Raw genomic sequence first — 27,300 nt, forward strand, 5'->3', positions numbered from 1 at the left:
TTAGCATCACCTAGGGACTTTATTACCTTTATGCTGTTCAGCATTTTCACATTCTCTGTAATAAATACAGATTAAAAGTTAAAAGTGCCATATCCAAAGATGTGGGTGAATTAGTGATAAATTGATAGATACACGAATAAATTATCACAAAAAGGAAAAGTTGTAAATACCAAAAAAAAAAAAAAACCACTGCTGTCAAGTCGATTCCGACTCATAGCAACCTTATAGGACAGAGTGGAACTAACTGCCCCATAGAGTTTTCAAGGAGTGGCTGGTGGATTCAAACTGCCGACCTTTCGGTTAGCAGATGTAGCTCTTAACCACTATGCCACTAGAGTTTCCATAAATTGTAAATACCAGCTTCAAAAGCTCTTTCTTGGGTTTCCTTATTTTTCCCATTCAGGAGCTTTTTAGGCTTCTGCTAAACCAAAAACGACACAAAAAAAAGTCTCCATTTTTTCCATTTCTCTTTAGTAAGAAGGAGATTAAGTAGGAGGCAGTTTCAGCAGCAACAGCTACGAACAGGCAAAGGTGCGCATTCCGTGGGCCCCGGGAAGCACTGACGGTGTAGTCTCAGTTCCCTAGACTGGAAGGCAGTCACTTTTCCAGGCTGCGCTTTCTCTGAGTTGATCATTAATAGGATTATTTGGAATGTGAGTGCAACCCAAGTGTATGAAGCTTAACAGCCTACACAGTCCCATGACCAGCTCAGGCACTCCCACAGGCTTCAGTAGGTGTCTGTAATTGTAAAGCTCTGAAGTATTAAGGCCCAGAATTTAATTACGTAATTTACTAGAGAGGAGTTACTTTTTCAGGCAGCAGTGCATGCGGGATTCATTTTTCAGCGATTACTTCTCAGTTAAAATAGATACTTATCATAAACGGGCCTTGTCTACAGAGCTACAGACTAGTAAAGACATGAACTGCAATAAATGCATCTAACTCTAGGCAATAAATTGTAAATACCAGCTTCAAAAGCAATGGTCTTTTTTGCAGAGCATCAGTTTCGGAGGACAGACAGCAACCCAGCAGATGGAGCAAATGTGTAATTGATTTGTTCCTTCTTTTAGATACAATTTAAACCATTCATTCAATTACTCCTTTTGTATTCAAAAAGAGTTTATTTTCATGCAGATTTGTGTCTCATTATGCATAAAGACACTTCTAAGTATGCTGAAACAACAATAAATTTAATGAAAGTTTATGACCGAAAATATACTTAATAACGAAGAAATTGACGACGTAAAATAAAAAGCTAGTCCATTTACCAAGTATTTTAAATCCAAACACAGAGAAAATTGTAAATGGGAATTAGTTTAAAATGACTCTTTAAATACTTGATTCTACTTAATGTTTGTCTTAAAAAAAATTTTATATATAAATGTTGACTTTTTAAAGATAGTTAAATCATTCAGTGGACACATAACTTCAAGTATATTGGGATAATATGTACAATAAAGTTGGTGTTAATGACTAAATTCAATCTTTTATATGCATGATTCAGAATTATAAGAAAAAACTATTTAGATATGAGAAATGTTAAAATACTAGATGAAAATTCTTAACCACAAATATTTGACCATCAATACTTTGGAATATATTTTTTCTTCTTTTTAAATATTTTCAATTGTTTGGCATTGGAATGCATCTCACAATGATACATATGGGTATTTTTGAGACCCAATTTCAAAGAAGCAAATACAGAAATAAGCTGTATAACCACTAAGCCTGGAAAAGTATAATAAATGCTATCCAAGAATTTCAAATTATTATACATGTTCCATTTGTCTTCCAATTACTTAATTACAACCCAGTTGATATGGTTTCAAAGCAACAGGAAAATAATTATGCCATACCAGAAGAGAAAAAAAAGTCAATTCCGACTCATGGTGACCATATAGGTAGGACAGAGTAGAACTGCCTAGTAGGGTTTCCAAGGATCGCCTGGTGGATTTGAACTGCTGACCTTTTAGTTAGTAGCTGAACTATTAACCACTATGCCATCACTGTAGTACAGAATAAATCTCTGAAGAGAAGATATATAAGAACTTTCTCAAAATGACAGTAACCAAAAGACCAGGAGCTTTGGAGCTAGAAAAATGGGATTGAATCTCAGTTCCACCACTGCAAAGTGGAGCCCTTGAGTAAAATTAGTTATCATCCCTAATTCTGCAGGCCCTGTAAAATAAGATGCCAATGGCTAAAGGACAAGGTCTTCGGGAGATGTAAATTGACAAGCATATGCAAAGTACTATTTAGATACTCAACAAATATTTGTTCCTTCTTTTATAATCTCTTTTTTTAAATTGATGGCAAAGGACAAGTAGGGTTATAGAGCGGATGGAGTGATCAGAGAAAGAATCTAACACAAAAATATTATTCAGACATCTACGTTGTACAGTTCAATCAACAGTAGAATGTATAAATCTTGATATAGGCAATGGAATACTGTATCAAAATGAGAATGAACAGTCTGTTATACTACTATGTGACAACAATATGGATAAATTTCATAAACATATTGTCGAGTATAAGAAGATATACATGAAGGAATACACATGCTATGATTCTATTCACATAAAGTACAAAGACAAGGAAAACAAATCTGAAGTGTTAGAAGTTTAGACAGTGGTTTTCTTTGTGGCAGATAGTGACCAGACAGGAGAAGAATGTTTTGTTTCTTGATTCAATGAGGGTTACATGAATGTATTCAGTTTGTAAAAATTCATCAGCTTATACTCGTAACGTGCACTTTCCTGCAGTTACATTGCAGTATCAAATTTAAATAATTAACTTGAAATTAAACTCACATATTTTGTTCCAAATCCCATGCTCTATAATTGAAATAAAACAAGCATCAAATTTGAAGAGTAAATGAGGACAGACAGGTGTCCAAGGTCAGAATGGAACAGTTGACGTTAAATCCAAGATCAAAACATCGTGAAATACTACTAAAAAAAAAAAGAGGGAAGACCATCGTCCTTAAGTGATATTTTCCCTATATTTGTGTCCTGTACACAGTAAGGCTCTGGCTGCTTAGCCTTTTCCCAGGTAGAGGTGGAGGTTCAGGAATCACTTCCTCTAGAACAGTGGTTCTTAATCTTCACCCCGCATCAGAACCACCTGGAGGGCTCCTTCCTCAGAGCTCCTCTTTCTGGGGGTCTTGGCTGGGGCCATAGAATTTGCATTTCCAACAGATTCACAAATGCTGCTTCTGCCATGCTGAGGCTCAACTTGGAGAAACAATGCTTCAGAGAGAAAGTTTTTAATCTCCAGTCGTATTAAGCAAGTTTGAGAATCCCCTTAGTCTCTATATTGTCCCCAATAAAGTAGGACTAAAACAAACTAAGGATTAAGGGTATACAAGAAAAGACTTTGACACCAAGTAGGGGCAGTGTTAAAAAAGCAGTTAATCTCTTTTTTTTTCTAATTTTTATTTCTAATTTTTCCTTTGTCTGAAGTTTGGGAAGTCTTTCATATGTGGAACAAACCAGCTCACTTAAATGTAGTGGTCTTCAACCCTGGCTGGACATTAGGGTCTCCTGGGAAGTTCTTAAGCTCTAAAGTCTGAACCATCCCCCAGATCAATTACATGAGAATTTCTGCAGGGTGCGACCTGAGCCTTCAATATTTTTAAAACTCTCCAGGTGACTCTAATGTGCAGCCAAGTTTGAGAATTCCGGCTCTATTTTCACAAACATTGACTAGCGCCACTCCCTGTGGGAAACCCTATGGGCATAAAATGAATGAAGAATAAGGTTTTTAACTTTAAGGGACTTATAATTTAATTGAGGAGGTGTATTCATAATGAATAAGCTCAATATAATAACAAAATATTATGAAAAAAAAATGTGGGAAACCCTATGGGCATAAAATGAATGAAGATAAGGTTCTTAACTTTAAGGGACTTATAATTTAATTGAGGAGGTGTATTCATAATGAATAAGCTCAATATAATAACAAAATATTATGACATAGGTATAAATCAGATGTCACGAAAGCATAGTGAAGGGTTACTCATTTTGACCTGGTACTTGAGGAAAAGTTTGCTTGAGGTTCAGGTTTGCACTGTGTTAGACAAAATTACATTTGTAATAAATACTAAAACTTACGGTAGGGGAATTCGATCAAGTCAAGGAAGTATGGGACACCTATGATTGGCAAATGATGGCCGAGTGGACATGTGAAGGAGAAAGCATGGGGAAGGACTCTCGCCTTAGCCAGAGGAGCAGAGAAAGCCCCATTATGGGAGAAAGCTTGGTATTTTGAGGTACTTTAGGAAACCCAATGCGCCCGGAGCAAGGTGGATAGAGTCTTGAGAGATGAAGCTGGAGAGGCAGACAGGGCCTTGTATTTTGGGCTATGATTTTTTTTTTTTTTTTTAATTAACTTTTATTAAGCTTCAAGTGAACATTTACAATTCCAATCAGTCTGTCACATGTAAGTTTACGTGTATCTTACTCCCTTCTCCCACTTGCTCTCCCCCTATTGAGTCAGCCCTTTCAGTCTCTCATTTCGTGCCAATTTTGCCGTCTTCCCTCTCTCTCTATCTTCCCATCCCCCCTCCAGTCAAGAGTTGCCAACACACTCTCCCGTGTCCACCTGATTTAATTAGCTCTCTCTTCATCAGCATCTCTCTCCCCTCCGCTGACCAGTCCCTTTCATGTCTGATGAGTTGTCTTCGGTGATGGATTCTGTCCTGTGCCAACAGAAGGTCTGGAGAGCATTGCCACCGGGATTCCTCTAGTCGCAGTCAGACCATTAGGTATGGTCTTTTTATAAGAATTTGGGGTCTATATCCCACTGATCTCCTACTCCCTCAGGAGTTCTCTGTTGTGCTCCCTGACAGGGCAGTCATTGATTGCGGCCAGGCACCAACTAGTTCTTCTGGTCTCAGGATGATGGAGGTCTCTGGTTCATGTGGCCCTTTCTGTCTCTTGGGTTCTTAGTTGTTGTGTGACCTTGGTGTTCTTCATTTTCCTTTGCTCCAGGTGGGTTGAGACCAATTGAAGTATCTTAGATGGCCGCTTGTTAGCATTTAGGACCCCAGACGCCACATTTCAAAGTGGGATGCAGAATGTTTTCATAATAGAATTATTTTGCCCATTGACTTAGAAGTCCCCTCAAACCATGTTCCCCAGACCCCAACCCCTGGTCCGCTGACCTTTGAAGCATTCATTTTATCCCAGAAACCTCTTTGCTTTTAGTCCAGTCCAATTGGGCTGACCTTCCTTGAATTGAGTGTTGTCTTTCCCCTCACCCAAAGCAGTTCTTATCTACTGATTGATCAATAAAAAACCCTCTCCCTCCTTCCCTCCCTCCCCCTTTCGTAACCACAAAAGTATGTGTTCTTCTCAGTTTTTTCTATTTCTCAAAATCTTATAATAGTGGTCTTATACAATATTTGTCCTTTTGCCTCTGACTCATTTCACTCAGCATAATGCCTTCCAGGTTCCTCCATGTTATGAAATGTTTCAGAGATTCGTCACTGTTCTTTATCGATGCGTAGTATTCCATTGTGTGAATATACCACAATTTATTTACCCATTCATCCGTTGACGGACACCTTGGTTGCTTCCAACTTTTTGCTATTGTAAACAGAGCTGCAATAAACATGGGTGTGCATATATCTGTTTGTATGAAGGCTCTTGTATCTCTAGGGTATATTCCCAGGAGTGGGATTTCTGGGTTGTATGGTAGTTCTATTTCTAACTGTTTAAGATAATGCCAGATAGATTTCCAAAGTGGTTGCACCATTTTACATTCCCACCAGCAGTGTATGAGTGTTCCAATCTCTCTGCAGCCTCTCCAACATTTATTATTTTGTGTTTTTCGGATTAATGCCAGCCTTGCTGGTGTGAGATGGAATCTCATCGTAGTTTTAATTTGCATTTCTGTTTGTATGAAGGCTCTTGTATCTCTAGGGTATATTCCCAGGAGTGGGATTTCTGGGTTGTATGGTAGTTCTATTTCTAACTGTTTAAGATAATGCCAGATAGATTTCCAAAGTGGTTGTACCATTTTACATTCCCACCAGCAGTGTATGAGTGTTCCAATCTCTCTGCAGCCTCTCCAACATTTATTATTTTGTGTTTTTCGGATTAATGCCAGCCTTGCTGGTGTGAGATGGAATCTCATCGTAGTTTTAATTTGCATTTCTCTAATGGCTAATGATCGGGAGCATTTTCTCATGTATATGTTGGCTGCCTGAATATCTTCTTTAGTGAAATGTGTGTTCATATCCTTTGCCCACTTCTTGATTGGGTTGTTTGTCTTTTTGTGGTTGAGTTTTGACAGAATCATGTAGATTTTAGAGATCAGGCGCTGGTCTGAGATGTCATAGCTGAATATTCTTTCCCAGTCTGTAGGCGGTCTTTTTACTCTTTTGGTGAAGTCTTTAGATGAGCATAGGTGTTTGATTTTTAGGAGCTCCCAGTTATCTGGTTTCTCTTTATCATTTTTGGTAATGTTTTGTATTCTGTTTATGCCCTGAATTAGGGCTCCTAGGGTTGTCCCTATATTTTCTTCCATGATCTTTATCGTTTTAGTCTTTATGTTTAGGTCTTTGATCCACTTGGAGTTAGTTTTTGTGCATGGTGTGAGGTATGGGTCCTGTTTCATTTTTTTGCAAATGGATATCCAGTTATGCCAGCACCATTTGTTAAAAAGACTATCTTTCCCCAATTAACTGACACTGGTCCTTTGTCAAATATCAGCTGCTCATACATGGATGGATTTATATCTGGGTTCTCAATTCTGTTCCATTGGTCTATGTGCCTGTTGTTGTACCAGTACCAGGCTGTTTTGACTACTGTAGCTGTATAATAGGTTCTGAAATCAGGTAGAGTGAGGCCTCCCACTTTCTTCTTCTTTTTCAGTAATGCTTTGCTTATCCGGGGGTTCTTTCCCTTCCATATGAAATTGGTGATTTGTTTCTCTATCCCCTTAAAATATGACATTGGAATTTGGATAGGGAGTGCGTTATATGTATAGATGGCTTTTCGTAGAATAGACATTTTTACTATGTTAAGTCTTCCTATCCATGAGCAAGGTATGTTTTTCCACTTAAGTATGTCCTTTTGAGTTTCTTGTAGTAGAGCTTTGTAGTTTTCTTTGTATAGGTCTTTTACATCCTTGGTAAGATTTATTCCTAGGTATTTTATCTTCTTGGGGGCTACTGTGAATGGTATTGATTTGGTAATTTCCTCTTCGGTGTTCTTTTTGTTGATGTAGAGGAATCCAAGTGATTTTTGTATGTTTATTTTATAACCTGAGACTCTGCCAAACTCTTACATTAGTTTCAGTAGTTTTCTGGAGGATTCCTTAGGGTTTTCCGTGTATACGATCATGTCATCTGCAAATAGTGATAGCTTTACTTCTTCCTTGGCAATCCGGATACGCTTTATTTCTTTGTCTAGCCTAATTGCCCTGGCTAGGACTTCCAACACGATGTTGAATAAGAGCGGTGATAAAGGGCATCCTTGTCTGGTTCCCGTTCTCAAGGGAAATGCTTTCAGGTTCTCTCCATTTAGAGTGATATTGGCTGTTGGCTTTGCATAGATGCCCTTTATTATGTTGAGGAATTTTCCTTCAATTCCTATTTTGGTAAGAGTTTTTATCATAAATGGGTGTTGAACTTTGTCAAATGCCTTTTCTGCATCTATTGATAAGATCATGTGGTTTTTATCTTTTGTTTTATTTATGTGATGGATTACATTAATAGTTTTTCTGATATTAAACCAGCCTTGCGTACCTGGTATAAATCCCACTTGATCAGGGTGAATTATTTTTTTGATGTGTTGTTGGATTCTATTGGCTAGAATTTTGTTGAGGATTTTTGCATCTATGTTCATGAGGGATATAGGTCTATAATTTTCTTGTTTTGTAATGTCTTTACCTGGTTTTGGTATCAGGGAGATGGTAGCTTCATAGAATGAGTTGGGTAGTATTCCGTCTTTTTCTATGCTTTGAAATACCTTCAGTAGAAGTGGTGTTAAGTCTTCTCTGAAGGTTTGGTAGAACTCTGCAGTGAAGCCGTCCGGGCCAGGGCTTTTTTTTTGTTGGAAGTTTTTTGATTACCGTTTCAATCTCTTTTTTTGTTATGGGTCTATTTAGTTGTTCTACTTCTGAATGTGTTAGTTTAGGTAGGTAGTGTTTTTCCAAGAATTTATCCATTTCTTCTAGGTTTTCAAATTTGTTAGAGTACAATTTTACGTAGTAATCTGAAATGATTCTTTCAATTTCATTTGGTTCTGTTGTGATGTGGTCCTTCTCGTTTCTTATTTGGGTTATTTGTTTCCTTTCCTGTTTTTCTTTAGTCAGTCTAGCTAATGGTTCATCAATTTTGTTAATTTTTTCAAAGAACCAGCTTTTGGCTTTGTTAATTCTTTCAATTGTTTTTCTGTTCTCTAATTCATTTAGTTCAGCTCTCATTTTTATTATTTGTTTTCTTCTGGTGCCTGATGGGTTCTTTTGTTGCTCACTTTGTATTTGTTCAAGTTGTAGGGACAGTTCTCTGATTTTGGCTCTTTCTTCTTTTTGTATGTGTGCATTTATCGATATAAATTGGCCTCTGAGCACTGCTTTTGCTGTGTCCCAGAGGTTTTGATAGGAAGTATTTTCATTCTCGTTGCTTTCTAAGAATTTCCTTATTCCCTCCTTGATGCCTTCTATAACCCAGTCTTTTTTCAGGAGGGTATTGTTCAGTTTCCAAGTATTCGATTTCTTTTCCCTAGTTTTTCTGTTATTGATTTCTAGTTTCATTGCCTTGTGGTCTGAGAAGATGCTTTGTAATATTTCGATGTTTTGGACTCTGCAAATATTTGTTTTATCACCTAATATGTGGTCTATTCTAGAGAATGTTCCATGTGCACTAGAAAAAAAAGTATATTTTGCAGCAGTTGGGTGGAGAGTTCTGTAGAAGTCAATGAGGTCAAGTTGGTTGATTGTTGTAATTAGGTCTTCCGTGTCTCTATTGAGCTTCTTACTGGATGTCCTGTCCTTCTCCGAAAGTGGTGTGTTAAAGTCTCCTACTATAAATGTGGAGGTATCTATCTCACTTTTCAATTCTGTTAAAATTTGATTTATGTATCTTGCAGCCCTGTCATTGGGTGCATAAATATTTAATATGGTTATGTCTTCCTGATCAATTGTCCCTTTTATCATTATATAGTGTCCTTCTTTATCCTTTGTGGTGGATTTAAGCCTAAAGTCTATTTTGTCAGAAATTAATATTGCTACTCCTCTTCTTTTTTGCTTATTGTTTGCTTGATATATTTTTTTCCATCCTTTGAGTTTTAGTTTGTTTGTGTCTCTAAGTCTAAGGTGTGTCTCTTGTAGGCAGCATATAGATGGATCGTGTTCCTTTTCCAGTCCGTGACTCTCTGTCTCTTTATCAGTGCATTTAGTCCATTTACATTCAGCGGTTTTTTTTTTTGTAATCATAGATAAATAAGTTTTTAGTTCTGTCATTTTGATGCCTTTTCATGAGTATTGTTGGCCATTTCATTTTTCCACATACTTTTTTGTGCTGAGACGTTTTTCTTAGTAGATTGTGAGATCCTCATTTTCATACTGTTTAACTTTATGTTAGTTGAGTCGTTACGTTTTTCTTGGCTTTTTTCTTGATTTATGGAGTTGATATTCCTTTTTGTGGTTACCTTATTATTTACCCCTATTTTTCTAAGTAAAAACCTAACTTGTGTCGTTGTATATCGCCTTGTATCACTCTCCATCTGGCAGTTCAATGCCTCTTATATTTATTCCCTCTTTTTGATTATTGTGATCTTTTATCTATTGATTTCCATGATTCCCTGTTATGTGTATTATTTTGTTTATTTATTTATTTTTTAGAATTAATCTTAGTTTGTTTGTTTTTGTGCTTTCCCTATTTGAGTTGATATCAGGACGTTCTGTTTTGTGACCTTGTATTGTGCTGGTACCTGATATTATTGGTCATCTGACCAAACAATCTCCTTTAGCATTTCTTGTAGCCTTGGTTTGGTTTTTGCAAATTCTCTAAACTTGTGTTTATCTGTAAATATCTTGATTTCGCTTTCATATTTCAGAGAGAGTTTTGCTGGATATATGATCCTTGGCTGGCAGTTTTTCTCCTTCAGTGCTCTGTATACGTCGTCCCATTCCCTTCTTGCCTGCATGGTTTCTGCTGAGTAGTCTGAACTTATTCTTATTGATTCTCCCTTGAAGGAAACCTTTCTTTTCTCCCTGGCTGCTTTTAAAATTTTCTGTTTATCTTTGGTCTTGGTGAGTTTGATGATAATATGTCTTGGTGTTTTTCTTTTTGGATTCATCTTAAATGGGGTTCGATGAGCATCTTGGATAGATATCCTTTTGTCTTTCATGATGTCAGGGAAGTTTTGTGCCAGGAGTTCTTCAACTATTTTCTCTGTGTTTTCTGTCCCCCCTCCCTGTTCTGGGACTCCAATCACTCGCAAGTTATCCTTCTTGATAGAGTCCCACATGATTCTTAGGGTTTCTTCATCTTTTTTAATTCTTTTATCTGATTTTTTTTCAGCTATGTTGGTGTTGATTCCCTGGTCCTCCAGATGTCCCAGTCTACATTCTAATTGCTCGAGTCTGCTTCTCTGACTTCCTATTGCGTTGTCTAATTCTGTAATTTTATTGTTAATCTTTTGGATTTCTACATGCTGTCTCTCTATGGATTCTTGCAACTTATTAATTTTTCCACTATGTTCTTGAATAATCTTTTTGAGTTCTTCAACAGTTTTATCAGTGTATTCCTTGGCTTTTTCTGCAGTTTGCCTTATTTCATTTGTGATATCTTATGCATTCTGTAAATTAGTTTTTTATATTCTGTATCTGATAATTCCAGGATTGTATCTTCATTTGGGAAAGATTTTGATTCTTTTGTTTGGGGGGTTGGACAAGCTGTCATTGTCTGCTTCTTTATGTGGTTTGATATGGACTGCTGTCTCTGAGCCATCACTGGGAAACTAGTTTTTCCAGAAAATCCGCTAAAAAAAAAATGCAGTCAGATCCCTATCAGAGTTCTCCCTCTGGCTCAGGCTTTTCGGATGTTAATGTAGCCGCCTGGGGAGGGTGGGGGAGGGATCAGAGAGCTAGGAGTGTAGCACCTCAGAATATAGCCAGAGTTGTTTGTCTTACTTGGAATGACTCTTATATCTGAGATTTCCGCGGGGCATGTCACCTATTTGTACTGGGTGTGTGGAGATTGCCCCCTGGGGGGTCTGGCCCGCTGGCGTCACGGTCAGATCCTCCGCTGTCAGCCCCACCCCCAAGGTTAAGGCTCCCCTACTGGGACTGTGCACTCCCGTCTCCAAAATCCATCGCTGCCTCCAGGGGGCTCCCCGTCCCTCCAGCCGCGTCGCGCACGGCTCTCGCAAACCAGGTGCGACTGCGTATCCCAGCTCGGATGCCGCTCTCCCCGCTCCAAGACCAGCCACTGCCTCCCGGGGACTTCTCCCTCTGGCGTGCCACGCTGCACGTACGAACTGGGTGGGCGTCCCCTGCACAAACGTGTGGGCCCCGCCTGGGAGTCACTTTAGGGAAATATATCTGATCGCCACGCTCGCGCCACGCCCGCGCCACGCCCGCTTCCTGCCAAACTCCCGGCGGGACGGCTCCCTGGCTGGGACGCTGCTCTCCCCACTCCAAGATCAGTCGCTGCCTCCTGGGTGCTTCTCCCACCGGCTGCGCCTCTATGCCGTTGGCGCCAACTGGCTAGGCTCTCTCCCGGGATGAGTTTGGGGGGTAGGGCTGGGCCCCTTGTCTGTGCCGTCTGCCCCCCTGGGCTCTGCCCCAAATCGGGCTCCGCAGTTCACCTGCCTGGTGCGCTGGCTCCTGGCTCTGAAAACAATCGCTGTCTCCCCGTATTTGTTTGTTCTCCGTCTCTAAATCTGTGTTTGTTGTTCAGAGTTCGTAGATTGTTATGTATGTGCTCGATTCACTTGTTTTTCTGAGTCTTTGTTGCAATAGGGATCCGCGGTAGCGTCCACCTAGTCCACCATCTTGGCCCCGCCCCTGTGCTATGAATTTTGGTCTCGGTCCTGAGGTGCCTTGGGAAAGTTGAGAATCAGCTTTTCTTCTGAAAGAAGATCAGTTTAGCTTAAGTGTGGAAAACAGATTAAAAGAAACAAGAGTGACTGCAGGATGACTTGCTCGGGGCTACTACATTATTCCAAAACAGAGATGACGGTAGCATATCACCCCTCCATTTGCAAGGACTCTTCATTCATCCTGAGCTGTAGTCACTTCAAGACACAGGATGTAGATGCAAGAACACAGGCAGGCGAAAGACACCTTACGGAAAGCTGAATCATGGGAGACTCTTTAAAATAAGCTGAGAGGAGCCCCTGGTTTTCTCTTTTCTCTTTCTTCAGATTTGTAACTAAATCAAAGTGGCTGGAGCACTGGCAGCCACCATATTCATGGGGTAACCTAAAAGATGAAAGCCATGCACTCTAATGGTGGAGTAGAAAGGTAGAAGAAGCCTAAGACTCTGAAGTCTGAAAATTCACCATACCAGCCCTAGAATGCTGTCTTAGGTATCTAGTGCTGCTATAACAGAACTACCAGAAGTGGATGGCCTTAACAAACAGAAACTTACTTTCACAACTTAGGAGGGTAGAAGTCTGAATTCAGGGTGCCAGCTCTAGGGCTTTTTCTCTCTGTTGGCTCTGGGGGAAGGTTCTTGTCTCAGCATCAGTGGGCTGAGCAGTCCTTAGAGATCTCCCTGTATCTTGGCATCAGTCTTCCCCTAGGTCTAGTTGCTTCTCAGCACAGGGACCCCAGGTCCAAAGGACTCATACCCCTCCTGTTTCTTCCTTCTTGGTGGTAATGAAGTCCCTCTCTTCTCTACTCCCTTCCCTCTTTTATATCTCAAAGGAGATTGACTCAGTATACAGCCTAATGCTGTAGATTGTGTCCTGCCTCATTAACATAACTGCCTCTCATCCTGCCTCATTAACCTCATGGAGGTCAGGATTTACAACACATAGGATAATTACATCAGATCACAAAATGGAGGATGACCACACAATACTGAGAATCATGGCCTAGCCAAGTTGACCCACATTTTGGGGAGACACAATTCAATCCATAAAAAATGTCTAAAAGCCTTCTTTTATATCAGAGAAGAATAAACTTGTATGTCATTGAAAAAAAAGAACACAGGCAGGAGAACTCTCACTGTATTTTTGGCATAGTAATCAGTGCTCATAATGATGATTTTGAGCCAGAAGGGAAAACATTTATTGGTTTCTCTTTCCTTGGTCTAAGATGGGATTTCCTTCTGTGGTGATTAAAATATTTTGGATCTAGATAGAAGCAGCAGTTGTACAACATTATCAATACAATTAATGCCACTCTAAAAGGGTTAATTTTATGTTATGATAATTCCACCTCAAATTAAAAAAAAAAAAGTTTGACCTTTTCACTAGGAAATTCCATTTCTGGAAATATATCCATGGAAATATTAAATTCAGAAATTTGCACCTTTCTGAAGTTAGGATAATACAGTCTGCCTGATAACTAAAAGGCAATGGGTTATTTTTCAGACTAAAAAAAAAAAAAAAAATTTTTTTTTTTTTTTTTTAATTCCTGTTTTCCTAATTTTAAGCATAAAGGGAAAGAACAGGAATGAAACACAAAATAATTCTAGGGCATAAGTTTGAGTGGACTTTGTATGATTATTTTTTCCCATCTTTGTTAATGGGAGTTTTACACACACACACACACACACACACACACACACCAGTATTCATTGCCTATACTTACTCTGAAAAAAAATCAATACTCCAAATTGCCATCTTAGTATAACCTGTATAGAATAGAATGGTATTCAAGTTATTCTATAATTTGTGTTCGACCCAAATTTACAGGTTTATTTTTTCTTTCCAGATTGTCAAGCTGTGGGCTGGTTAGTCCGAATTGATTGCTATTCCTCAAAGACTTCATGCTGCTTGCGTGAAGTTCCTTTTATGTTGTCTACCCACCAGGAATTTTTTGTTTATTTGTTTTCTATTCATCTTTACCCATCTGCCCTTCAAAACCCAGCATACGCTTCCCCCTTCAATGCCTCACATTTACCTTGAGTGGAAATGGTCTCTAATATTACCACTCTTACATCATTCAACTCTCTATGTGGTGGCTCTTAGTGTTGGTGTCATAGTACCTCTACTTGACTTTGTTTCTTGAAGCAGATGACTCATTCTTGTTACACATACACACACACATACACAACCTGCAAAATACCTAGCTCAGTAGTCTCTACCTGGTAGATGATAAATAAAATGAATGGATGAAGTGGTATAACATTGTGAATTTCAGTTTGATCATTTTAATTTATCAATAATTATAGCTTTTCCTCACTTTTAGAAATTGATTTGTGATAAAGTATTTTTCCTTAAAGTAAATAAATGATATGAGCATATTAAGATTGGTCAAATAAATGTATTTGTTGTTATTCGCATAGCATCTTGACATATTGTACCCAAGTATCTAAAGGAAACCTAGTTTTATACTTTATATTCTACACCATTCCATTAAAGATAAATCCAAATTATATATATAAAAAAGTTAGCATTTAAAAATAAGATGAAAAAGCAACTTCAGTTTTGGTGGTTGGAAGATGGTCATTAATGATGCAATCTGTGATGTGCTGGGATATCACAATATAGTTTTATTTCTCATACAGGGTTAACCAGCTATCTTAAAAAGCAACTACTAAATACTCTTTTTCTAGAGAGATGTTGAATGACATGGCCAAGGATGCAAGAGTCTCAAACTAATAACAAAAGTTTGCTTAATAATTGATCATCTTTTACTATTTTTTAAACATTTTTATCCACAAATCTTTGAAAATCATATCAAATCTGCACAAAACCCTATGAATATGAAAATGGGTAGCAAACTATTTCTCACCTATCTATCTAGAAACATATTTTGAGGCAGATGATCTCAGAGATTTAATATAATTCATACAGTTGATGAATTTTATGTGCATAAAGAGGAATAAATTGAATTTTTTTCAGTCTTACTTTGGGAAATGTCCTTCAATTACATGTTTTTTAAATTGAATCTTTTCTTTTAGGTAATTGTCAGTTTGCATGCAGTTGTAAGAAACAATACCAGTAGGTCCCATGTACCCTTCACCCAGTTTCTTTTCTTGGTAACAAACTGCAAAACTACAGTACAATGTAACAACCACGATATTAACATTTATACAGTCAAGATACAGAACATTTCTGTCACCATAAGGGCACCTCATGCTCTCTCATAAAATTAAATGGGCACATTCACTTCCCTCTCAAACCCCTACCAACCACTAATCTGTTCCTATTTCTATAATTTTGTCATTTCAACAATGTTATATAAGTCATTCCATCTGGCACAGTGGTTAAAAGCTTGGCTACTAACAAAAAGGTCAGCAGTTCAAATCAGCTAGCCTTTCCTTGGAAACCATATGGGGCAGTTCTATTCTGTCCTATAGGGTTTCCATGAGTCAGAATCAGTTAGACAGCACAACAGGATATAAGTCGGATCATAGGAAGTAACCCTTTAGAATTGCTTTGTTCATTCAGCATAATTCTCTGGAGATACTTCCAGATTGTTGCATGTGTCAATAGCTTGTTCCTTTTTATTTTTGAGTAGTATTTCAGTGGTATGTATGCACTACAATTTGTTTATAACCATGCATCCATTGAAGGGCATCTGGGTTGTTCCCAGTGTCTGGTTATTACAAATAAAGCTGCTATAAATATTTGTGCACAGCTTTTTGTATAAACAAAAGTTTTCATTTCTCTGGGATAAATGCCCAGGATTGCAATTGCTGGCTCAGATGGTAGTTGCATGTTTAGTTTTTAAAGAAACTATCAAAATATTTTCCAGAGTGGCTGTATCATTTCACATTCCCACTAGCAATGTATTAGTGCTTGAGTTTCTCAGCATACTTCCCACCTTTTGGTGTTGTCACTACTTTTTATTTTAGCCATTCTGATATGTATGTAATGATATTTCATTGCTGTTTCAGTTCACATTTTCCTAAAAGACTAATTATGTTGAACATATTTTCATGTGCTCATTTGCCATTTTTACATTGTCTTCAAGAAAGTATATCTCCATGTCCTTTGCCCATTTTCTAATTGGACTGTTTTTCCTTTTTTTTTTTTTAATAACTTTTATTAAGCTTCAAGTGAACGTTTACAAATCCAATCAGTCTGTCACATATAAGTTTACATACATCTTACTCCCTACTCCCACTTGCTCTCCCCCTAATGAGTCAGCCCTTTCAGTCTCTCCTTTCGTGACAATTTTGCCAGCTTCCCTCTCTCTCTATCCTCCCATCCCCCCTCCAGACAGGAGTTGCCAACACAGTCTCAAGTGTCCACCTGATATAATTAGCTCACTCTTCATCAGCGTCTCTCTCCCACCCGCTGACCAGTGCCATTCATGTCTGATGAGTTGTCTTCAGGGATGGTTCCTGTCCTGTGCCAACAGAAGGTCTGGGGAGCATGGCCGCCGGGATTCCTCTAGTCTCAGTCAGACCATTAAGTTTGGTCTTTTTATGAGAATTTGGGGTCTGTATCCCACTGATCTCCTGCTCCCTCAGGGGTCCTCTGCTGTGCTCCCTGTCAGGGCAGTCATCGATTGTGGCCGGGCACCAACTAGTTCTTCTGGTCTCAGGATGATGTAGGTCTCTGGTTCATGTGGCCCTTTCTGTCTCTTGGGCTCTTAGTTGTCGTGTGGCCTTGGTGTTCTTCATTTTCCTTTGCTCCAGGTGGGTTGAGACCAATTGCTGCATCTTAGATGGCCGCTCGTTAGCATTTAAGACCCCAGACGCCACATTTCAAACTGGGATGCAGAATGATTTCATAATAGAATTATTTTGCCAATTGACTTAGAAGTCCCCTCAAACCATGTTCCCCAGACCCCCGCGCTTGCTCCGCTGACCTTTGAAGCATTCATTTTATCCTGGAAACTTCTTTGCTTTTGGTCCAGTCCAATTGAGCTGACCTTCCATGTATTGACTGTTGTCTTTCCCTTCACCTAAAGCAGTTCTTATCTACTGATTAATCAATAAAAAACCCTCTCCCAACCTCCCTCCATCCCCCTCCTCGTAACCACAAAAGTATGTGTTCTTCTCAGGTTTACTATTTCTCAAGATCTTGTAATAGTGGTCTTATACAATATTTGTCCTTTTCCCTCTGACTCATTTCGCTCAGCATAATGCCTTCCAGGTTCCTCCATGTTATGAAATGTTTCAGAGATTCGTCACTGTTCTTTTTCGATGCGTAGTATTCCATTGTGTGAATATACCACAATTTATTTACCCATTCCTCCGTTGATGGACACCTTGGTTGCTTCCAACTTTTTGCTATTGTAAACAGAGCTGCAATAAACATGGGTGTGCATATATCTGTTTGTATGAAGGCTCTTGTATCTCTAGGGTATATTCCTAGGAGTGGGATTTCTGGGTTGTATGGTAGTTCTATTTCTAACTGTTTAAGATAACGCCAGATAGATTTCCAAAGTGGTTGTACCATTTTACATTCCCACCAGCAGTGTGTGAGAGTTCCAATCTCTCCACAGCCTCTCCAACATTTATTATTTTGTGTTTTTTGGATTAATGCCAGCCTTGCTGGTGTGAGATGGAATCTCATCGTAGTTTTAATTTGCATTTCTCTAATGGCTAATGATCAGGAGCATTTTCTCATGTATCTGTTGGCTGCCTGAATATCTTCTTTAGTGAAATGTGTGTTCATATCCTTTGCCCACTTCTTGATTGGGTTGTTTGTCTTTTTGTGGTTGAGTTTTGGCAGAATCATACAGATTTCAGAGATCAGGCGCTGGTCGGAGATGTCATAGCTGAAAATTCTTTCCCAGTCTGTAGGTGGTCTTTTTACTCTTTTGGAGAAGTCTTTAGATGAGCATAGGTGTTTGATTTTTAGGAGCTCCCAGTTATCGGGTTTCTCTTCATCATTTTTGGTAATGTTTTGTATTCTGTTTATACCTTGTATTAGGGCTCCTAAGGTTGTCCCAATTTTTTCTTCCATGATCTTTATCGTTATAGTCTTTATGTTTAGGTCTTTGATCCACTTGGAGTTAGTTTTTGTGCATGGTGTAAGGTATGGGTCCTGTTTCATTTTTTTTGCAAATGGATATCCAGTTATGCCAGCACCATTTGTTAAAAAGACTATCTTTTCCCCAATTAATTGACACTGGTCCTTTGTCAAATATCAGCTGCTCATACGTGGATGGATCTATGTCTGGGTTCTGAATTCTGTTCCATTGGTCTATGTGCCTGTTGTTGTACCAGTACCAGGCTGTTTTGACTACTGTGGCTGTATAATAGGTTCTGAAGTCAGGTAAAGTGAGGCCTCCCACTTTCTTCTTCTTTTTCAGTAGTGCTTTGCTTATCCAGGGGTTCTTTCCCTTCCATACGAAATTGGTGATTTGTTTCTCTATCCCCTTAAAATATGACATTGGAATTTGGATCGAAAGTGCGTTAAATGTATAGATGGCTTTTGGTAGAATAGACATTTTTACTATGTTAAGTCTTCCTATCCATGAGCAAGGTATGTTTTTCCACTTAAGTAGGTCCTTTTGAATTTCTTGTAGTAGAGCTTTGTAGTTTTCTTTGTATAGGTCTTTTACATCCTTGGTAAGATTTATTCCTAAGTATCTTATCTTCTTGGGGGCTACTGTGAATGGTATTGATTTGGTTATTTCCTCTTCGGTGTTCTTTTTGTTGAAGTAGAGGAATCCAAGTGATTTTTGTATGTTTATTTTATAACCTGAGACTCTGCCAAACTCTTCTATTAGTTTCAGTAGTTTTCTGGAGGATTCCTTAGGGTTTTCTGTGTATATAATCATGTCATCTGCAAATAGTGATAACTTTACTTCTTCCTTGCCAATCCGGATACCTTTTATTTCTTTGTCTAGCCTAATTGCCCTGGCTAGGACTTCCAGCACGATGTTGAATAAGAGCGGTGATAAAGACCATCCTTGTCTGGTTCCCGTTCTCAAGGGAAATGCTTTCAGGTTCTCTCCATTTAGAGTGATATTGGCCGTTGGCTTTGCATAGATGCCCTTTATTATGTTGAGGAATTTTCCTTCAATTCCTATTTTGGTAAGAGTTTTTATCATAAATGGGTGTTGGACTTTGTCAAATGCCTTTTCTGCATCAATTGATAAGATCATGTGGTTTTTGTCTTTTGTTTTATTTATGTGCTGGATTACATTACTGGTTTTTCTGATATTAAACCAGCCTTGCGTACCTGGTATAAATCCCACTTGATCAGGGTGAATTATTTTTTTGATGTGTTGTTGGATTCTATTGGCTAGAATTTTGTTGAGGATTTTTGCATCAATGTTCATGAGGGATATAGGTCTATAATTTTCTTTTTTTGTAATGTCTTTACCTGGTTTTGGTATCAGGGAGATGGTGGCTTCATAGAATGAGTTGGGTAGTATTCCGTCATTTTCTATGCTTTGGAATACCTTCAGAAGTAGTGGTGTTTACTCTTCTCTGAAAGTTTGGTAGAACTCTGCAGTGAAGCCATCCGGGCCAGGGCTTTTTTTTGTTGGGAGTTTGTTGATTACCGTTTCAATCTCTTTTTTTGTTATGGGTCTATTTAGTTGTTCTACTTCTGAATGTGTTAGTTTAGGTAGGTAGTGTTTTTCCAGGAATTCATCCATTTCTTCTAGGTTTGCAAATTTGTTAGAGTACAATTTTTCATAATAATCTGAAATGATTCTTTTAATTTCATTTGGTTCTCTTGTGATGTGGTCCTTCTCGTTTCTTATTTGGGTTATTTGTTTCCTTTCCTGTTTTTCTTTAGTCAGTATAGCTAATGGTTTATCAATTTTGTTAATTTTTTCAAAGAACCAGCTTTTGGCTTTGTTAATTCTTTCAATTGTTTTTCTGTTCTCTAATTCATTTAGTTCAGCTCTAATTTTTAGTATTTGTTTTCTTCTGGTGCCTGATGGATTCTTTTGTTGCTCACTTTCTATTTGTTCAAGTTGTCGGGACAGTTCTCTGATTTTGGCTCTTTCTTCTTTTTGTATGTGTGCATTTATGGATATAAATTGGCCTCTGAGCACTGCTTTTGCTGTGTCCCAGAGGTTTTGATGGGAAGTATTTTCATTCTCGTTGCTTTCTATGAATTTCCTTATTCCCTCCTTGATGTCTTCTATAACCCAGTCTTTTTTCAGGAGGGTATTGTTCAGTTTCCAAGTATTTGATTTCTTTTCCCTAGTTTTTCTGTTATTGATCTCTAGTTTTATCGCCTCGTGGTCTGAGAAGATGCTTTGTAATATTTCGATGTTTTCGACTCTGCAAAGGTTTGTTTTATGACCTAATATGTGGTCTATTCTAGAGAATGTTCCATGTGCGCTAGAAAAAAAAGTATATTTTGCAGCAGTTGGGTGGAGAGTTCTGTAGAAGTCAATGAGGTCAAGGTGGTTGATTGTTGTAATTAGATCTTCCATGTCTCTATTGAGCTTCTTACTGGATGCCCTGTCCTTCTCTGAAAGTGGTGTGTTGAAGTCTCCTACTATAATTGTGGAGGTATCTATCTCACTTTTCAATTCTGTTAAAATTTGATTTATGTATCTTGCAGCCCTGTCATTGGGTGCATAAATATTTAATATGGTTATGTCTTCCTGATCAATTGTCCCTTTTATCATTATATAGTGTCCTTCTTTATCCTTTGTGGTGGATTTAAGTCTAAAGTCTATTTTGTCAGAAATTAATATTGCTACTCCTCTTCTTTTTTGCTTATTGTTTGCTTGATATATTTTTTTCCATCCTTTGAGTTTTAGTTTGTTTGTGTCTCTAAGTCTAAGGTGTGTCTCTTGTAGGCAGCATATAGATGGATCGTGTTTCTTTATCCAGTCTGTGACTCTCTGTCTCTTTATTGGTGCATTTAGTCCATTTACATTCAGGGTAATTATAGATAAATAAGTTTTTAGTGCTGTCATTTTGATGCCTTTTTATGTGTGTTGTTGACAATTTCATTTTTCCACATACTTTTTTGTGCTGAGGCGTTTTTCTTAGTAAATTGTGAGATCCTCATTTTCATAGTGTTTGACTTTATGTTAGTTGAGTCATTACGTTTTTCTTGGCTTTTATCTTGAGTTATAGAGTTGTTATACCTTTTTGTGGTTACCTTATTATTTACCCCTATTTTTCTAAGTAAAAACCTAACTTGTATTGTTCTATATCGCCTTGTATCACTCTCCATATGGTAGTTCAATGCCTCCTGTATTTAGTCCCTCTTTTTGATTATTGTGATCTTTTACCTATTGACTTCCATGATTCCCTGTTATGTGTATTTTTTTTTTTAATTAATCTTAAGTTGTTTGTTTTTGTGATTTCCCTATTTGAGTTGATATCAGGACGTTCTGTTTTGTGACCTTGTGTTGTGCTGATATCTGATATTATTGGTTCTCTGACCAAACAATATCCTTTAGTATTTCTTGTAGCTTTGGTTTGGTTTTTGTAAATTCTCTAAACTTGTGTTTGTCTGTAAATATCTTGATTTCGCCTTCATATTTCAGAGAGAGTTTTGCTGGATATATGATCCTTGGTGGCAGTTTTTCTCCTTCAGTGTTCTGTATATGTCGTCCCATTCCCTTCTTGCCTGCATGGTTTCTGTTGAGTAGTCTGAACTCATTCTTATTGATTCTCCCTTGAAGGAAACCTTTCTTTTCTCCCTGGCTGCTTTTAAAATTTTCTGTTTATCTTTGGTTTTGGTGAGTTTGATGACAATATGTCTTGGTGTTTTTCTTTTTGGATCAATCTTAAATGGGGTTCGATGAGCATCTTGGATAGATATCCTTTCGTCTTTCATGATGTCAGGGAAGTTTTGAGTCAGGAGTTCTTCAACTATTTTCTCTGTGTTTTCTGTCTCCCCTCCCTGTTCTGGGACTCCAATCGACCGCAGGTTATCCTTCTTGATAGAGTCCCACATGATTCTTAGGGTTTCTTCATTTTTTTTAATTCTTTTATCTGATTTTTTTTCAGCTATGTTGGTGTTGATTCCCTGGTCCTTCAGATGTCCCAGTCTGCATTCTAATTGCTCGAGTCTGCCCCTCTGACTTCCTATTGCGTTGTCTAATTCTGTAATTTTATTGTTAATCTTTTGGATTTCTACATGTTGTCTCTCTATGGATTCTTGCAACTTATTAATTTTTCCACTATGTTCTTGAATAATCTTTTTGAGTTCTTCAACAGTTTTATCAGTGTGTTCCTTGGCTTTTTCTGCAGTTATCCTAATTTCATTTGTGATATCTTTAAGCATTCTGTAAATTAGTTTTTTATATTCTGTATCTGATAATTCCAGGATTGTATCTTCATTTGGGAAAGATTTTGATTCTTTTGTTTGGGGGGTTGGAGAAGCTGTCATGGTCTGCTTTTTTAAGTGGTTTGATATGGATTGTTGTCTCTGAGCCATCACTGGGAAACTAGTTTTTCCAGAAAATCCGCTAAAAAAAAAATGCAGTCAGATCCCTATCAGAGTTCTCCCTCTGGCTCAGGCTATTCAGATGTTAATGAAGCACCTGGGCAGAGTGGGGGAGGGAACAGAGAGATAGGAGAGTAGCACCTCAGAATATAGCCAGAGTTGCTTGTCTTGCTTGGAATGACTATTATATCTGAGATTCCCACGGGGCGCGTCGCCTATGTGTGCTGGCTGTGTGGAGATTGCCCCCAGGGGGTCTGGCCCACTGGAGTCACGGTCAGATCCTCTGCTTCCAGCCCCACGCCCAGCGTCAAGGCTCCCCTACTGGGATGGTGCACTCTGGACTCCAAAATCAGTCGCTGCCTCCCTGGGACTTCTCGTCCCTCCAGCCACGTGGCCGTGCCGCCGCCGCGAACCAGTTGGGCCCCCTCCCGGGGTTAGTTCAGATGGGTGGAGCAGCTCCCCGTGCTTGTGCCCTGACCGAGTGTCCCGGCTGGGACGCTGTTCTCCCCGCTCCAATACCAGTCGCTGCCTCCCAGGGACTTCTCCTATCGGCTTCGTCCCACGCCGCCCGAGCGACCCGGCTGGGCCCCTTCCCGGGGTTAGTTCAGGGGGGTGGAGCAGCTCTCCGTGTTTATGCCGTACCTGCGTCCAGTCCAAATCCCCGCAGGACGGTTCCCCGGCTGAGATGCTGCTCTTCCTGCTCCAAGACCAGTCACTGCCTCCCGGGGACTTCTCCCACCAGCTGTGTCCCACGCCGCCCACGGAACCAGCTGGTCCCCCTCCCCGGGTTAGTTCAGGGGGGTGGAGCAGCTCTCTGTGCTTGTGCCGTACCTGACTGGTACGCTGGCTCCAGGCTTTGGAAACAATCGCTGCTTCCCCGTATTAGTTCGTTCTCTGTCTCTAAATCTGTGTTTGTTGTTCAGGGTTCGTAGATTGCTATGTATGTGATCGATTCACTTGTTTTTCCGTGTCTTTGTTGTAAGAGGGATCCGAGGTAGCGTCTGCCTAGTCCACCATCTTGGCTCGGCCCCCCCCCTTATTTTTTTATTAACTTTTATTGAGCTTCAAGTGAACATTTACAAATCAAGTCAGACTGTCACATATAAGTTTATATACACCTTACTCCATACTCCCACTTGCTCTCCCCCAATGAGTCAGCCCTTCCAGTCTCTCCTTTCGTGACAATTTTGCAAGCTTCCAACTCTCTCTATCCTCCCATCCCCCCTCCAGACAGGAGATGCCAACACAGTCTCAAGTGTCCACCTGATATAAATAGCTCACTCTTCATCAGCATCTCTCTCCTACCCACTGTCCAGTCCCTTCCATGTCTGATGAGTTGTCTTTGGGAATGGTTCCTGTCCTGGGCCAACAGAAGGTTTGGGGACCATGACCGCTGGGATTCCTCTAGTCTCAGTCAGACCATTAAGTTTGGTCTTATGAGAATTTGGCGTCTGCATCCCACTGATCTGCTCCCTCAGGGGTTCTCTGTTGTGCTCCCTGTCAGGGCAGTCATCGGTTGTGGCCAGGCACCATCTAGTTCTTCTGGTCTCAGGATGACGTAGGTCTCTGGTTCATGTGGCCCTTTCTGTCTCTTGGGCTCTTAGTTGTCATGTGACCTTGGTGTTCTTCATTCTCCTTTGATCCAGGTGGGTTGAGACCAATTGATGCCCTTGTTAGCATTTAAGACCCCAGATGCCACATTTCCAAGTGGGATGCAGAATGTTTTCATAATAGATTTCCTTTTTTTTAAAATTGTGTTTACAGAGTTGTTTATATATTCTAGATACTAGTCCTTTGTCAGCTCTGTGATTTGCTTTAGATATAAAAGATTTCCTACTTTTTTTTCCCAGAGTTTTATAGTTTTATCTTTTACATTTAAGTCCATGATGCATTTTGAATTCTCATAAGGTGTTACATCAAGGTTCTTTTTTTTTTTTTTTAACTTCAATTGTCCAATTGCTCCAGCACCATTTGTTGAATAGGCTCACTTTCCTCCATTCACTTTTGCACTTTTCTCAAATATTAGAATATCAGTTGGGCACAATCATGTGGGTCTATCTCTGGGCTCTCTGTTCTGTTCCATCAACCTATGTGTCTATCCCTCTGCCAGTGTCACACAGTCTTAATTGCCTTAGTTACTGAAACCTGCTTTTTTTTCTAAGTTCATCATCAGATTAATATAGCAGTTATTTTAACTTAAAATTCATTAGATACAAAATATTATTTAAAAATCTTTTAGGATATTGTAATATTTTTATTTACAAAAGTCGAGTATTTTATCCTTACAATTATATGTGACATTCCAAATCTCAATGAATAGCAATAACACAGAGCCAAAGTTTAATAATAATAAAGAAAAATGGCCGTTCTTTACAATAGGAAATGTCTTTCATCGCAATTCCCGTCTTTTTACAGTAAAAATTAATTATTTTAAATCATCAAAATAGGAACTCTTCCAAAAACACAGCACATGTATGTCCCAGAAGACACTAAAACCATCAAATAGCAGGTCTTTTGAACTGTGAAATTCCATGTGTTCAAAGGCTTTCAATGCATTATATGAGGTTTCCTGCCTTAAGTCCATAAATTTTTATTGTCAGCCTTAAAGCTCATAAAACTTTCTTGAATGATTTCCAAACACTTATTCTCTACAAAAACTAAACTGCTGAATTGCCTTTCCAATATTTACTTTTTAACAGTACAAATTACATGTAAGTGCAAAATACTCAACAACCATACATATTGCTCTAATTGTGCTTTAGCACTGACATGGAATAATAAAACACTAAGTGCAGTTAGAACATGTTATTTGTTCCAAACCACTTACAGGTTTTTTTTTTTTTTACAATCACAAAGCTTATACTCAAATACCACTAAATAATCCAATGACTACAATCTGAATCAATGTTTTTCTCTGTCTCTCACCACAGTATACACTGTAGCTCTCGGCACAGCTAGAGGGAAAATCCCTAATACACGCACAAGAAAAACTCAAGTACAAAGTAAGACATCCTGAGAATTTCAACAGCCCCTATCTGTTGAGTTTGCTAAATCCTGCCACGCTCTGAAAAGAGATAGATAGACTTGGGTCAGCACAAACACATGCAGATTGTCCAAGTTATTAGCTAGCCAAAGACATTATCTCCAAAACCTCTCTTGTGCAATACCAGCCATCGATGTCATTCTGCAACTACTGGATATGCCAAAATTTCCCTAGACAAGGGGATGTTCCAGGAAAAATAGGAACTGCCACCTGACTGCATCATAAAGGAATGATTTCTCGAAGATCACTCCCTTACCTGTTTGACATCATACGCCAGAAGAACATATTTTAAGTCTGGTGACACTGAATGTCTTGATGCTTTGAAGGTTACCTTGAAAAAAATAGAGACAACTATCTTAAAAAGCTTAATAACACAGGGATAAACATCCATGCGGCTATATATATTAAAAAAAAAAAAATTCTATTCTTATCACAGCATTCTGATATGGGCATTTTCCTTCCTATCATACATATGCAAGTATATATAATTCTACAGATGGCTATAAAAGCTTGGAGAGGTCTTATTAGACATTCCAGCAAGGGAAAAAAAAATTGCTAATATATCTTTCTACACATCATTATCCCGTGAAGTCTGTGTTGATATTTTTATTATAAAAAAAAAAAGACAGAGCCTCATTGTCTTTCTTAAGTAACCAAAATGCTTTTATATTTTCATGTTGGATTAATCAAGAGGAAAAGTCATACTGACATTTCATGGCATCATAATTTTGTGTCTGTGCTTTGTGTTCTTATTGGTCGAGTACTCATAATTAAAGAAGACTTTTAGATTAAAGGCAGACTCTCTTTTAAGGAAACTCTCAAGGTGAAACAGATTGAAACACAGCCACATAACTGATTACAACACAACTACGTAACTGATTATAATACAGCTATGGAAACCCTGGTGTCGTAGTGGTTAAGTGCTACGGCTGCTAACCGAAGGGTTGACAGTTCGAATCCGTCAGGCGCTCCTTGGAAACTCTGTGGGGCAGTTCTACTCTGTTCTATATGGTTGCTATGAGTTGGCATCGACTCGACGGCACTGGGTTTGGTTTGGTTTTTGGTATGTAACTGATTACGTTTGATGTTAAAACAAAAAAAAAAACTACACTGCACCTCACTGAGTTTTTTGCCTGCAGTTTAATTATTGAATAAATTGTGGTCAGAAGAAAGGAAGGAGAAATACATTGAGGGTGGGGAAAAATTTTTATTTGAAATAGAGATATTTATCTGATTCATATCTAAGGAGTAAAGTAAGCAAACAGGTGATGCCTCAAAAGTCTGCAAAATTTAAACTAAAGAAAGAAAACAAATTTACATGAATGTTAAACTAGATAGTCTGCATGGTATTTTCAGAAAAAACACATATATAAATAACTTTGTGCAACTTAGGTCAGTTTCCACAAGGCTTTTCTCTATGTAAAAAGGAAAAGAGCAGAGTTAGGTTTTCTTTGCTTAGAAACTACAGAAACACCATGGATAGGATAAGAAACCGAGACCAATCGATATTTGGTAAAATTTGTGAATTTCTCAACAAGGTAGTCCAGAGAACGAAGAGACCGGAGAGAAAATCCCAATGACTGGTAATGTTAATATTTAGGGGGGTTTGCCTGCATACATTCATCTTGTACTGTCCACGGATAAGACACTTTAGAAGAAGATCAGAGTGATCACTGGCAATTCTTCATCTCAAGCATTGTTGGAAGGGTCATTTCCAAAATGATGAAAATAATTACAACAATAAAGCAAAAACAATAATAAAGGCAGTAGCAGCAACTATTGATTCATCAT

General features: G+C 38.6%; 1 protein-coding gene across 1 annotated transcript in view; it reads right to left on the reverse strand.

The window, feature by feature from the left end:
- Window positions 1-27,300, reverse strand: part of DPP10 (dipeptidyl peptidase like 10) — an 846,520-nt gene that overhangs the window by 380,346 nt on the left and 438,874 nt on the right. The window contains exon 5 of the mRNA XM_049889192.1: window positions 25,766-25,840. Coding sequence (XP_049745149.1) covers window positions 25,766-25,840 — 75 coding nt within the window. The remainder of the gene's footprint in view (window positions 1-25,765; window positions 25,841-27,300) is intronic.

Source organism: Elephas maximus, chromosome 6, assembly GCF_024166365.1.
Source record: "Elephas maximus indicus isolate mEleMax1 chromosome 6, mEleMax1 primary haplotype, whole genome shotgun sequence".
In the NCBI taxonomy this organism is placed as follows: domain Eukaryota; kingdom Metazoa; phylum Chordata; class Mammalia; order Proboscidea; family Elephantidae; genus Elephas; species Elephas maximus.